General features: G+C 42.2%; 1 protein-coding gene across 1 annotated transcript in view; it reads left to right on the plus strand.

The window, feature by feature from the left end:
- The first annotated feature begins 10623 nt into the window (after positions 1 to 10623).
- The window catches only part of LOC137502348 (gastrula zinc finger protein XlCGF57.1-like), an 83193-nt gene continuing 77957 nt past the window's right edge, over positions 10624 to 15859 (plus strand). The window contains exon 1 of the mRNA XM_068229355.1: positions 10624 to 10764. Within this exon, the coding sequence (XP_068085456.1) occupies positions 10624 to 10764 (141 nt within the window). The remainder of the gene's footprint in view (positions 10765 to 15859) is intronic.

The following is a 15859-nucleotide window of genomic DNA, read 5'->3' on the forward strand; positions in this document are numbered from 1 at the left end:
ACACGTAGGACCGAAGATGAGCGTAGGATGGGGACAATTTCCACACTGTAGTGGGGACCTTTTCTAATGTCGATAACGGTAGCGTTCTATTATTATTGATATTATTATTACCTTTATTACTGTGCAGCCTGGAAGTAGCCACCAGGGATTTGTTGATAGCTATGAAATATTATTCCCGCGACGTCCTTGCAGGAAAACGTGTAATAATATTGTGCGAAATAATGACAGTATTACTACCAGATAATTTATTTCAAAGATACATGTGTAGGGCGTTCAGAAACATACATATGCTGTAGTATCACTCATTGTTATTGTCTAACTAGTTGGTTGAATGGACAGAGTACCAGCCTTCGGAACAGAAGATCCGGGTTCGATTCCCGTCCGGTTCGGGAATTTTAATCGCTTCTGATTAATTCTTCTGGCTCGGGGACTGGTTGTTTTTGTCCGTCCCAACACTCTACTATTCATATTCACACAACACACTACACTACAAATCACCACAGAAACACAAATTTCGGTTAGGGGCGCGCGGCTGTGAGCTTGCATCCAGGAGATAGTGGATTCGAATCCCACTGTCGGCAGCTCTGAAGATGGCTTTCCGTGAGTTCCCATTTTCACACCAGGCAATTGCCGGGGCTGTACCTTAATTAAGGCCACAGCCGCTTCCTTTCACTTCCTAGGCCTTTCCTATCCCATCGTCGCCGTAAGACCTATCTGTGTCGGTGCGACGTAAAGCAAATAGCAAAAAATAAAAAATAATAATAATACTGCTCACATCCCGCCGCTATTCTTCGACCTTCGCTCAACTAAAGACTATACTCGGTTTTGTTCCTTTGATGAGTCATGTGTTGCAATGATAAACGTCAAAACGGACGGTGTATTTTGTTCATTGCGTTCATTGTTTAGCTAGAACAGAACCACGTTCTGTCTGATGATTTGCTTCGTGTAATTACATAACATCACATTCCGGACGCCTGATCTTAATACCCTACATTATATCTGCCGAAAGTATGATGTAAGTATCAACTATTCACCTGTCCTCTCGGACGATTGTGGACAGTAAAAAAAATGAAATGGCGTATGGCTTTTAGTGCCGGGAGGTCCCAGGAGGGGTTCGGCTCGCCAGGTGCAGGTCTTTTGATTTGACACTCGTAGGTGACCTGCGCGTCGTGATGAGGATGAAATGATGATGAAGCAACACATACACCCATCCTCCATGCCAGGGAAATTAACCAATGATGGTTAAAATTCCCGACCCCGCCGGGAATCGAACCCGGGACCCTGTTACCAAAGGCCAGCACTCTAACCATTTAGCCATGGAGCAGGACACCGTGACAGTGATTTTAAATAATAATAATAATGTTATGAGTTTTACGTCCAACTACGTACATTTTTATGCCGAGGTGCCGGAATTTAGTCACTCAGGAGTTCTTTCATGTGCTAGCAATTCAACCGATACGAGGCTGACGTATCTGAGCACCTTCAAATATCATCGGACTAAACCAGTATCGAACCTGCCAAGTTGGGCTCAGAAGTCCAGATAACTATGCTATCGTTATTAGAATAGATGGCATATTCAGTAGAGTGGGTGAGAGACGCCGTGAACGGATATTTTCATACTTTATTATGCGTATGTAATTGTAGTATTATCTTTCGCAAGTCATCATCAAATTCCGATTATTTATTTTGCTCACTCATTAAGAATATTTATATCGTACCGGTCTATCGCAGTCCCATAAAACCTCGACGACCACTTGTACATATGCTCCATCCATCCAACAGCGGACGAGAGAGCGAACGTGTGACGTCATGCTGTCATCGAGTCTTCGCAAGCGAAACGAGCCCGAGCCTGGACTCGAAAGAGTCGAGCACCGCGATTCCAGGCATCACTCGCGCACATCACTACTATTCACTATTCACTATTTCCGGTTTACATTCGAAGTGGGTTGCTTGTCGTTATGTAATGTTCTATGTGCTGTGCTTCTCGGACATATTGCGGTTGCTTGTGCAGGTTTATTCTGTGGTTGGTGTGGTTTCGTACGTTTTACACCGTGTCCAAAAGAGTCGCAGTCTTGTACATCTCCATAAGGAACTTTATATCCTACGAAATAAGGTAAGTTTTATTGTTCAGTTCGTATTTAAACATAAAAGTTCCGCGGCAGATAATTCTGTTTTTCAGCCGATTGTAAGCTGTCTACATTATGTAAATCTCAGCTACCATTCTTAGTGATAATACATGCAAATTTGTTCCAACATGGTAGCGGATTGTTTCTGAATAACCTGCTCTTACGCAGTAGTATACACTGGCACCAAAAAGTATTGGCACACCTACCATTATATACAAATTTCACACAAATAAAGATGATGCCAAGACACGGATATATTTATTGAAATGTACAGTAGTAAATATAAGTTTCTTCGAGTATAATTGGTTTCTCGCAACAAAAATAATAGTTTACAAAACAAAATCAGTTGCTCTACACATCAAAAAATAGTTTTGGCACACCTATACACTAATGAAATTAAAGTCTCTGTAATTCGCATAACTCAAGTCTAATAGCCTGTGTGCATACCGTTGGCACTGGTGACAGTTTAAAGACATCTTGGCTTGGAGGGAACCGTGTTGTGAGTTATCTCTCCTGATATCTTCGACCATTCCTCCTACAACACCGTCTGAAACTTGCGCTTTCCTGTAGAAAAACCTTTTCAAACTTTTGTCTCCAAGTGATTCGAAAGATGCTCTATGGGGTTATGATCAGCGCTCCATGGGGAGTGAAAACTCTTCTTGGTGCATTATATAGCAACCACTCCCACGTTGGCAGAGCCGTATGTTTCGGGTTGTTGTCTTGTTGAAAATAAAATATACCATCAAGACCCAGTTTCTGTGCACTGCTACATAAATGGACTCGCAGCAGATCGGTATATTTGCGATGATTGATGACACCTACAATAATTGCCAAGTCACCAAGACCAGAATTTCCCATGCATCCCCAAACCACAATGCTTCCTCGCCCCCATGTTTTACTGTAAGTAGGGTATGTTGTGATTGGAGCTCTGTATTTGATTTGCACCACACTTTTGCATTTCCATCAGATCCAAACAAGTTTAACTTGGATTCATCAGAAGATATCACAGAATTTCAAAATTCAATCGATTTATGGACATTATCTTTAGCAAACTGGAAGTGTCTCCTTCGGTTAACTTTCAGAATAAAATGTTTCTTTCTGAGAGATCATGCATCAATATCTGCTGCATTCATAACATTCCTAATAGTTTGTGGACTGACCTGCTTTTTGGAACATTGACTGGATGTCCGATGCAATCAACCCTGCATTTTAAAGAACTCTCTTAGTGCAAGACGGACTATGCTTTGATGCTCCCTACATGTTGTACAAGTCTCTTGAAATTTCTTGATGATTGCCCGCACTTTCGAATAAGTAACAGAAAGTTCTCTACTAATTTCACGGTAACTTTTACACTGTGAATTCAAGAAAACCAGCTCGGTGTGGAATGACACGGAATGCTCCTTCGGCTTCTGATTAATCGTGACAACAGTATGACCCATATACTGGCGTCAGGCAAGCGACTGAACTTTTCGTCAACTCCGATTGCAAAAATCTGGTACACATGGCACTGTCTGTAAAGCTCGATAACAAACGATGTGCAGTGTGCCAATACTTTTTTTTAATAGAATACATGTGTGTAGGTTGTGTTTAGAAAGTAGTTTAATATACAAATTATTTCCTTTATTGAGTAAGGGTTAACGGTATACATATAGTGTTCCTAATTTTTATACAATTGTATTATATGTGAAAAGGTGTCTGCGCCTATACTTTTTGGTGCCAGTATACATGCTGTTCCAACAGAAACTCAGAACTGCTTCTGAACTGTGAGTTCTGTATTCATGCTGTTCTAATGACATTCAGATCCATTTCAGTGCCAATGCCAGAAGTGTGCGTTCAATACCAGGGACTGCATGTCGTATACATACACATTTGGTTCGACCAGTAAACGGTGTAACTAAATGCAGTACTTCTCATTGGAATAGTGAGGTCTTCCATCATCCATTGTTTAATGTTTTGTAACTATTCGTAGATGGCGTTGATACCGTCCACAAATGACATTTACTAATTCCAACAAACCATTATTAACAATCAGTTCTGGAGGCATTCTGATTCATGCATGCTCATTAAGATAATTTTGAAGGAGTTCATAGGCAGTTTGGAACTGTTTGTTGTAACGAAGTAGTTTATATCCATTTCAGAACTGTTTATTTTAACAAAATAGTTTATAGCCAGTTCGGAACTGTAAATAAGGAGTTCATAACCAGTTCAGGACTGTTTGCTGTAACAAAGGAGTTCGTAGCCAGTTCAAAACTGTTTGTTGTAATGGACATACAGTATATAGTGTAGCATAATCAGTAATGGTGTCAAATTTTTGGATAAAGTTGGCAATGAGTACCTGGCTATCCTCTGTCAAATACTTTGCTTGATCAATAAGGAATCTGGCTAAACTGCTACTGAATTCAACATATTATGTGGTAGGTCTTAAAGGGGCTGCTGCCCAGGTGAATACCGTGCATCGAGAGAAGAACTATGGCTATATCTTTGTAACAATCTGTCTTATTAAAATACATAGGGCACAGGGATTACCCACAACTGTCATTACCATCCAGGATGATTTACATAATCTGTAAGTGTTCTGAATAAGACTGGGTTCACCACTTACTATCCGAAGGTTTGTGGATTGAAAACAAAACTGAATGTACTATATCAGAACATTCCCAAGAGTGCCTTTCAAATTTTATATTGTATCTGAATCACTGCTGGACTTTAGTGTAAAGAGAGTGAGGTTTATATTGAGCAGTGCAAAATGTACACAAGCAATAGAGCTAGCAGATGGACAGGGCATGGGGATTGTATCTTCACTGTGGCTAAAAGCAGATCATTTGCCCTGGAAGCTGAGCAAGAAATGAGTAGTTTCCATGGTTTGGTTGTAGAATTCCTTCTTTTGTTACAATTGTATTTATATTGCACTGACACAGATAGGACTTATGGTAATGATGGGGTAGGAGTGGGAAGGAAGTCACAGCCCTAGAGATAGTTTTCTGTGTTTTTCCATTTTCACGCCAAAGAAATGCTAGGACTATTTCTTATCCAAGACCACTGTCACTTGCTTCCCGCTCCTAGCCATAATGCCATAAGTCCTATCTGTGTCAGTGTGATGTAAAATCGTAAAAAGAAAAGAAGCTACATCAAACCAGTCATTAGACTCCCAGTGTAGTGGGTGATATATAAGTTGCATAGTTGCAGGCTTTTCGCAAGGGGTGTGCAAATTAATCCCATTCTGTGGGTGTAGGATGTTCTTTCATTGAAAATGTTTATCCCTGAGGTTCAGTTTCAAGGCAAAACTGGATGGTCCTCTGGATATGAGCATAAAATCGACAGTCACCTAAAACTACAGTCTTGACAACAAAAAAGCAATAATAGTGTTTGTTGCTCATGTTTCAGTGCAAGTTCTGTGGAAGTAATCTACATCCCAAAACAGTCTATACCTTCACACATTATTTAAAATGGACTTGGAAGTAAAGATCAAAGAGGAACCAATCTGCTTTGAGGAAACACCAAATACCTCATGCGTAAGTATCATTCCAGGTAACTTTATAGTGATTTCAGTTAAACCCTTAGCAGTCGTCTGAGTTTGACTGGTTACATAACTATACTTTTATCTGATGTGCAGGTGATATATGAGTATCTTACTGTCTATTCTTAAGGCACATATATATTTGTATACTAATCTCTAATTGAGTAAGTATATTTTCTAAGATTACACAAACGCAGAATTTACAGGTATGCACCTTTCATTTGGCACAGCATGTCTGAAAGCTGAAGAAGAAGTGGGTTTCTCTTCATCTGTCTTTGCTTTGTAGCTCTTGCCAGGAAAAATGGCAGTCTGAGTAGCTCAGGTTGTGGAGGGCTTACCTTATGGTTTCAAGTTGGCATATTAAATCCTCAATCACCCTGGCAGTATTAAAGGTGCTCAAGTACATTAGCCTCTTGTGGGAACAATTTCCGTCATCTTAGTGTTTCCAAACCTTTAAAGCTAGATTGCATGACATAGAATGAATAAATGTTAGGCTGGTGAGTGGTTAGTCTTCCTCCGCTTCAATAATTTACAATAAGGAGAGCAAATAATAGCCACGAATTCAAGGATATGACGGAAGGTTTGATCCTTTCTGTCAAAATTCCAGCACAGCACCACCATAGAAAGATTCCATCTGACATTATATAATGAATTACATGTTTAGATCTTAAGGAGTCAAATAATTCAATGGCAAACCAGTTCATTCTAGAAAGTGTTCTAAGAATCATAAGCCAAAAATGTTAACTTTGGTATTATAATAGTTAATTTTTAATAGGCCTACGCTTAAGTAGGCTACAACAGAACAAACAGTAGCAAGAAACATTTTATCACTGATCGATTTTTCTAAGGTAACAATCTGACATTTTAATACATGTTTTAAAGTGTTACATAACACAAGAATAACCAGTTGAACTTTTTATAAATTTTCTAAAGTGTTCTGTTACAATGAATATTATCAAGAAATGGTCATTATGTGTGTATGTATTAAAAATAATGGTATTTATTGATGATGTCTCGTGTATAGATGAATAGTATTAGACCTTAAGATATGCGGAATATTCATTTATGATGTAGAAATCGCTGATGAACTGAGTAGGGTCACCCGAAACATATACGAGAGAAATAATTGTACAAAATTAGAAAGAGATAATATATTGTCAGTGCAGACAATACCATCACCCATATTATATTATATGCTTGACGTCATTCATTGTTATTGGAAATAGTGGATAGTTGTTGGCATTGGAACCTTGTATTCATTACTTTTCCCCATGGATAGTTTAATGATTGGTTACATAACACTAATTATTTTCAGTGTAAATTAACTGAGCAAGCCCTATTTTTTAAAGAATGCGTACCTTTATCTTACCTACAAGGCCCCAGTAAGGTATCCAATGAGTTTGAGATATCAGTACCTGAAATTTAATGCTGTCTCTGGATCCTGTCACTGCTATGGCATTTTTTCATTAGGTAAAACTACTACAGTGACATTTATGTTACTGTTTATGATAAAATTACTGATTGTGACTGGTCGTTTCCTTTTTCGCCTAAAGTCATGAGGGGATGGAGTCCATTAATGCAGTATTGATAATTCTATATTATCTTCTTTGGCACCGGCAGATTTGAATTAACATTCATATGAGGAGCTTGCTCATTTTTTATTTTTACTCATCCTTTTCTCCTGATTGGAAATATTTTATATCATTGATGGTCAACTTGGATAATTGGATTTTCCACTGTCACAATACTCTTAATGCTTCCTAAAGTGTTGCTTTGGAGATTGCACAGAGGGATACATCTAGGGGAGTACTATATTTATTCCCTGTTAGGGTGGGGGATTCACAGGGTTCATGTGGATGGTGAGGTGGTTAAGTACCCCATTGAAATGAAATAGTCACCTTGTACTGCATTTAAAAACCAGTTGATGGCAAAATAGTTGACCACCTCTTTTTCTATCATGATGGTACAACGCTGGTATCACCTGGCCTGATTGTGTGGGTGTAGGCAGTGCAGCTGCATTTATTTATTTTCTTGAATGCTATTTGTTTGCAGCATCAACCTGTAGAGATATTTTGCCCCTACTTGCACCATGTAATATGAACCTGCATGTTATTGGAATGGAGGAAGTGTAGAGTGTTGAATGTGATTAAAGGAACGTTAAGGTCGACACAAGCACCCAGTCCCCAGGTGAGGGATATTAATCATTTACAATTAAAAATCCCTCACCCAGCCGGGAATCAAACCCTGGGCCGCCGTGTGACAGGCGGGCATGTTGCCAGCTTTATTAATGTTCTATGAAATCACCACAACTGAAGGAATGTTATAATAACCTTATTATTATTATCTTTTTAGAAACAAATTCTTGCAGGATTTCATTAATCAATCAATACTGATCTGCATTTAGGGCAGTCGCCCAGGTGGCAGATTCCCTATCTGTTGTTTTTGTAGCCTTTTCTTAAATGATTTCAATGACATTGGAAATTTATTGAGCATCTCTCTTGGTAAGTTATTCCAATCCCTACCTCCCCTTCCTGTAAACGAATATTTGTCCAATTTGTCCTCTTGAATTCCAAATTTACCTTCATATTGTGATCTTTTCTACTTTTAAAGACGCCACTCAAACTTGTTCATCTACTAATGTCATTCCACGCCATTTCTCCGGTGATAGCTTGGAAGATACCACTCAGTCGAGCAGCTCGTCTTCTTTCTCCCAGTTCATCCCAGCCCAAACTTTGGAACATTTTTGTAATACTACTTTGTTGTCGGAAATCACCAAGAACAAATTGAGCTGCTTTTCTTTGGATTTTTTCCAGCTCTTGAATCAAGTAATCCTGGTGAGTGTCCCATACACTGGAACCATATTCTAGTTGGGGTCTTACCAGAGACTTATATGCCCTCTCCTTTACATCTTTACTATAACCCCTAAACACCCTCATAACCTTGTGCAGAGTTCTGTATCCTTTATTTACAATCCCATGTTTGTCATTACTCCAATGAAGATCTTTCCTTATATTAACACCTACATACTTACAATGATCCCCAAAAGGAATTTTCACCCCATCAATGCAGTAATTTAAACTGGGAGGACTTTTCCTATTTGTGACACAGACAACCTGACTTTTAACCCCGTTTATCATCATACCAGTGCCTACTGTCCATCTCACAACATTATTGAGGTCATTTAGCAGTTGCTCACAACCTTGTAACTTATTTATTACTCTATACAGAATAACATCATCTGCAAAAAGCCTTACCTCTGATTCCACTCCTTTTTTTTTTTTTGCTTTACGTCACACCGACACAGATATGTCTTATGGCGACGATGGGATGGGAAAGGCCTAGGAACTGGAAGGAAGTGGCTGTGGCCTTAATTAAGGTACAGCCCCGGCATTTGCCAGGTGTGAAAATGGGAAACCACGGAAAACCATCTTCAGGGCTGCCGACAGTGGGGCTCGAACCCACGATCTCCCGATTACTGGATACTGGCCGCACTAAAGCGACTGCAGCTATCGAGCTTGGTGATTCCACTCCTTTATTCATATCATTTATATATATAAGAAATCATAAAGGTCCAATAATACTGCCTTGAGGAATTTCCGTCTTAATTATTACAGGGTCAGATAAACCTTCACCAACTCTAATTCTCTGAGATCTATTTTCTAGAAATATAGCAACCCATTCAGTCACTCTTTTGTCTAGTCCAGTTGCAGTCAATTTTGCCAGCAGTCTCCCATGATCCACCCTATCATATGCTTTAGACAGGTCAGTCATGATACAGTCCATTTGACCGCCAGAATCTAAAATATCTGCTATATCTTGCTGCCCCCTCGTGTGTGCTTCTACAATTGTAGGGGGCTAACCTTGGTTACCCTCTTCAATTGAAGATCCTCTTCGCGGTGAGGGGGACTAGTAGCTCCTTTCTTGCGATGCCGAATGGAGCCCTATTGGGTAACCATTCGGCATACAAGGAGGAGGAAGCTAAAGCACCGCCCAACCCTAAGGTGTAACGCGACCCGTGCCGATGGGGTGCATGGCACATGGGAGATGTGTCTTGAACGGAGCCTTCGAGATACTTGGCGACCTCTCGAAGTAAGTAGCCTTACCCAGGTATGCGGGGCTCTGCCTGGGCGGACATATATTTCCCTAGCTACTCGTGGGACCTACATGAGTTCCGTAGCCACCCATAAACCGGAGAGCTCTTCTGGGGCCTCCGAGAGAAATACCAGCACAACAACAACCGAAGGGGACTCTTCGGAGATACCCTCGGACAGTACGACTTCAACAGTTAGAGGGCTCACTCAAGAGGTGGGCAATCTGCAGGTGAAGAAGAAGAAGAAGAAACAGCGCTCTGGCGCTGAAAAGAGAAGGTACAAGAAGGCCTTAAAGGCCCGGGAGCAGGCCAAAGAAGGCCTAACTCCTGGGGCTGAGGGGACTTCTACTACCACAACAGCGACAACAGTGGAGGGATCCAATGGGCACAAGAGGCGGGACCCTGAAAAGGGCTCTGCTTCTAGGGCACAGAGGACCCCACCCACTAAGATGCCAGCGGGGAAACGACTTCTGTCGGGGGCAACCCCAGAAGAAGATCGGCAGACCCGCAAGAGACCCAAAGTGGAGTACGCCAGGATAGCTAAAGCTGGGATCAGGATGGCCATAGTACCTGTGGGATATCCTGACCAGCAGCTATCCGAGAAACAGGTGGAAGCTGTGGAAGAGGCTATCACCAATCTGATAGACGAGCTTCCGGAGCAGGGGCCCATTAAGCCTCAGTTCCTGGACTGCTATCTGTCAAGGGGTGCGGCCGTCATCATAGCGGAGAACAATGAAACTGTAGCATGGCTTTCTAGCCTTGTTACAGGTATACAACCGTGGGAAGGAGCCAGGCTCACAATTGTGGGCATGGACAAACTCCTTTCCTACAAGAGAGTCATGGCCTGGATACCAGGACAACCAAAGGACAATAACGTCCTTTTGGGAAGAATGGCACGCCAGAACCATGGCTTAAATCCCGCCAGCTGGAGGGTCTACGACCGCAAGGAGGAAAAGAGAGGCGTTCGCCTTGTGGTCAGTATGGACTCCAGGGATGTGGAGAAAGTGGTGGGGAAGAAGATCTTCTGCGGGGTGCATGTGGCTACCTTCACATTAGTGGAGGGCAAGCGTGACAAGCAGAGGACCAACCCCACCACAGATAAAACCGAGACCAGCAGGGGCGAAGAGCTGGAGCCCGGACAGGAACCGGGGCCAGCCAAACCCCAGGATCCATCGCGGGAGACGGAGCTGCAAGTTCCGGAGACCGCATAAGGTAAAGTATTCTATGAAAGTAAAGAATGATTACTTTCATACAAGCAAATATACAACATTGTATAGCGGCCTCTAGGGTACTTAATAGAAGTATCCAGAAAGGCGGGTTTTCGGTCGCCCTGATACAAGAACCCTGGCTTAGACAGGGACATATCATGGGACTAAATTGTGCAGGTTTCACTCTATTCAGTGGAATAGCAGAGGAGAAGCCTAGAGCATGTATACTAGTTAAGGATCATAACGCTTGGGCTATACCGGGTTTCATTACTAGAGACCTAGTAGCAGTCCTAATGAGATATGAAGAGGGCGGACAGCCAAGAGACTTGGTTGTCTGTTCTGCATATTTCCCAGGAGACTCTGAATCTCCACCCCCGCCGGAGGAGTTCAAGAGACTGGTGATATACTGTAGGAAACAAGGATTAAACCTCGTAGTAGGATGTGATGCCAATGCTCATCATAGCATTTGGGGAAGTAAAAATACAAACCGAAGGGGAGAGCACCTCATAGAATTTCTATGTACAACTGATCTTGAGATCATGAATATTGGTGATACCCCTACCTTCATTAATAATAGGAGCGAAGGGATCATAGATCTTACCCTGGGTTCCATGGGAATCATGCAGGAATTTAAAGACTGGAAGGTCTCTCTGGAGCCTTCCTTGTCAGATCATAGACACATTGTGTTTTATATAGAGGGCTCCATCGAGATCCCGTCTTACAGAAACCCTAGACGAACCGATTGGATATCTTTTAGGGAGGACATGAGGAGGGGACTGGAGGGAGGACCCTCAAATACAATTAAAAACAAAGAGGAGCTGGAGCTCAGTGTGAGTTTTCTCACACGGACACTGGTTACCTCTTATGAATTAAACTGCCCTATTGTTAAGGCAAAAAGAGTAACAGGAAGCTTCAAGTGGAATAGTTATCTTGAACACCTGAGGAGAAATACACGAAGGCTCTGGAATAAATACAGGGAACTTCAGGATCAAGAAAGCCTAGATTCTTACAAAGAATCACAAAGAAGGTACAAGTCAGAAGTCAAGAAGGCTTCTAGGAAATCTTGGAGACAATTTTGTGACTCCATTGAAAGTCAACATGAAGCGGCAAGGCTTCATAAAATTTTAACCTTGGATAGAAGGGCAAGGCTGGGCTCATTGGAGACTCCTTCTGGTGGATACACATCCACAGAGGGGGAGACCCTGAGCTTACTGCTTGATGCCCACTTTCCAGGTTCGGTAATCACGAATAGTGAGGTAGAATCGAGCGGATCCTTCAGACCCGATAAAAGTGGCTGGAGGGAAGCCGCAGAGATTGTTACCCCAAGAAGGGTTAAGTGGGCATTAGAATCCTTTGCCCCTTACAAAAGCCCAGGTGTGGATGGGATCTTCCCGGCGCTTCTTCAGGAGGCGGGGGGGGTCCTTATACCATACCTGGTCAGAATCTTTAGAGCCTGTCTCACTATGGGGTACGTGTACTCCTTGTGGCGTCAGGCGAAGGTGGTATTTATACCTAAACCCGGAAGGTCTTCATATACTAGACCTAAGGATTATAGACCCATTAGTCTAACGTCTTTTCTACTTAAGACCTTGGAAAGACTGGTGGATAGACATATCAGGGAGAAAGTATTAAGAGACTTTCCCCTGCATTCTCATCAACATGCATATCAACCAGGGAAGTCGGTTGAGACGGCACTACACCAGCTGGTTTCTAGGCTGGAGAGTGCCTTGGATCAGCAACAACTTGCTATGGTTGTATTCCTAGATATAGAAGGGGCCTTTAACTATACATCTTCGGGCTCCATAGAACGTAGTCTAGAGAGAAGAGGAGTGAGCAGTATGCTCATAAAATGGATTATGGCCTCACTGCAGGGCCGTCAAGTTCTGTTTACTCTCAACGCTGTAATGTTGAGAGCTAATATAGACAGGGGGTGTCCACAGGGAGGAGTATTATCACCAACATTATGGTGTCTGGTAGTGGACGAACTACTTACCAGGTTAAATGTTGGACGAATATACGCCCAAGGCTATGCAGACGACATAAGCCTGATGGCGGTAGGAAATTTCCCCAGTACGGTTTCCGAACTCGTACAGAGCTCTCTACGTAGGGTGGAAAGATGGTGTCACGAGACAGACTTGTCGGTTAATCCCGATAAGACGGAGCTCGTGGTATTTACCAGGAGGAGGAGGCTAGACGGACTGTCAGAGCCTTTCCTATTCGGAAAAAAATTAGTTAAGACAACCTCGGTTAAGTACCTAGGGGTAATCCTTGAGGCAAGACTGAGTTGGAAGAAACATATAGATCATAAGGTGGATAAGGCTCGCAAGATTATGTGGGCCTGTCGCAGGGCCGTCGGGAAGACTTGGGGCCTAAGACCTAGGGTGGTCCAGTGGCTCTATATCTCCATTGTACGGCCCACGATCACCTATGCATCTATAGTCTGGTGGCCAGGCTCAGAGAGTAAAACTGTGAGCACCAAGTTAAACAGTGTCCAAAGACTTGCGTGTCTAGGAATAACAGGGGCACTGGATACTACACCATTATGTGCAATGGAGGCCATCCTAGGTTTTCCCCCCTTACATTTATATGTTAAGGTAATAGCGGGAATGAGTGCCTATCGCCTTTGGTCACTCGGAGGATGGTCCTTCAAAAACCCGAATAGAGGTCATGCCTCTATTCTTACAAGGCTTCACCAGACTTGCCCTATGATAATGATGATCGGGGATCTGATGAAGCCTAGCTTTAATTTGAATTATAAATTCACAGTGGTGATACCCACAAGGGAGGAGTGGGCCGCGGACGCTGGGGCCCGTCTTAAGTCTGGGGGCTGTACATGGTACACAGATGGCTCGCGGACGGAGGCGGGCACAGGCGCCGGGGTCTGGGGGCCTAAGACAAGGCTCTCCCTTCCTATGGGTAAATATGCTACTGTTTTCCAGGCTGAAGTATACGCAATACTAGCCTGTGCTTTAAATATATGGAAAATGCCTGGACACAAAAGACACATCACTATATGTAGTGATAGCCAGGCAGCGTTAAAAGCACTATGTGCAGTTAAAACAACATCAAAACTGGTATGGGAATGCCAAAGGATGTTAGATCAGCTGTGTGAGCTTAGCTCAGTTACCTTAGTATGGGTTCCTGGGCACACAGGAATCAGTGGAAATGAAGAAGCTGACAAACTAGCGAAACAGGGCTCAATGGGTTCCTTCACAGGACCAGAGCCCTTCCTGGGAGTGTCACTCCGAAGTGTGAGACTGGCAATATCCCAATGGATAAACCAGTCTCACCTAGATATTTGGAAGAGGTTAACCATAGCAAGACAGGCACGTGAACTTATCAAAGGGCCTAGTCAAAGCTATAAAAAGGTCCTAATGAATTTGAATAGGACCAGAATGAGAATGGTAGTTGGACTGTTAACAGGCCACAATACCTTACAGAGACACCTACACATCATGAAAATCACCCAGGATCCGATGTGTAGAAGATGCGGTAAGGAGGAGGAGACCTCCGCGCATGTGTTATGTCAGTGCGAGGCTTTTGCAGGCACTAGACATCGATACCTGGGCTCACATTTTGTGAGCCTGGAGGACATCAGGAACGCCAAAATCCGGACACTGGTATCCTTTATAGGAGCACTAGGTCTGGACTAGGCAAACCCGTTCAAGGGGCACAAAGGGTCTTCATAGACCTACGTGTGGAGCTCTGCGAAAACAGGGCTCACCCATTTCTTATCTATCTATCTATATCTTGCTGGAATCCTACAAGTTGAGCTTCAGTGGAATAACCTTTCCTAAACCCAAACTGCCTTTATCAAACCAGTTATTAATTTGCAAACATGTATAACGTAATCAGAAAGAATGTCTTTCCAAAGCTTACATGCAACACATGTCAAACTGACTGGCCTGTAATTTTCAGCTTTATGTCTATCACCGTTTCCTTTATACACAGGGGCTACTATAGCGACTCTCCATTCATTTTGTATGGCTCCTTCAACCAAACAATAATCAGATAAGTACTTCAGATATGGTACTGTATCACTACCCATTGCCTTTAGTATATCCCCAGAAATCTTATCAATTCCAGCTGCTTTTTTAGTTTTCAACTTTTGTATCTTACTGTAAATGTCATTGTTATCATATATAAATTTTAATACTTCTTTAGCATTAGTTACCTCCTCTATGTGTACAGTTTCCTTGGAACCAATAATCTTTACATACTGCTGACGAAATATTTGTGTCTTTTGAAGATCCTCACATACACACTCTCCTTGTTCATTAATTATTCCTTGAATGTCCTTCCTGCAACCTGTTTCTGCCTTTATGTACCTATACATACCCTTCCATTTTTCACCAAAATGAGTATGACTGCCAATTATGCTTGCCACTATGTTATCCTTAGCTGCCTTCTTTGCTAGATTCAATTTCCTAGTAAGTTCCTTCAATTTCTCCCTACTTCCACAACCACTTCTAACTCTGTTTCCTTCCAGTCTGCACCTCCTTTTTAGTCTCTTAATTTCTCTATTATAATAAGGTTTTTTTTTACCATTCCTTACCACCTTTAAAGGTACAAACCTGTGATCACATTCCTCAACAATTACTTTAAACCGATCCCAGAGTCTGTTTACATTCTTATTTACTGTTTTCCACCAATCATAACTACTGCCTAATAGTCCTACTTTTGAAACCTTCCTTTCTATCACATTAATTTTTACCTACGACAAAAACAGCTTCGTGGTCACTAATACCATCTATTACTTCAGTGTCTCTATAGAGCTCATCTGGTTTTAGCAGCACCACGTCCAGGATATTTTTCCCTCTAGTTGGTTCCATCACTTTCTGAATCAGGTGTCCTTCCCATATTAACTTATTTGCCATTTGTTGGTCATGCTTCCTGTCGTTCGCATTTCCTTCCCAAT

This window comes from Anabrus simplex, chromosome 10, assembly GCF_040414725.1.
Source record: "Anabrus simplex isolate iqAnaSimp1 chromosome 10, ASM4041472v1, whole genome shotgun sequence".
NCBI lineage: Eukaryota > Metazoa > Arthropoda > Insecta > Orthoptera > Tettigoniidae > Anabrus > Anabrus simplex.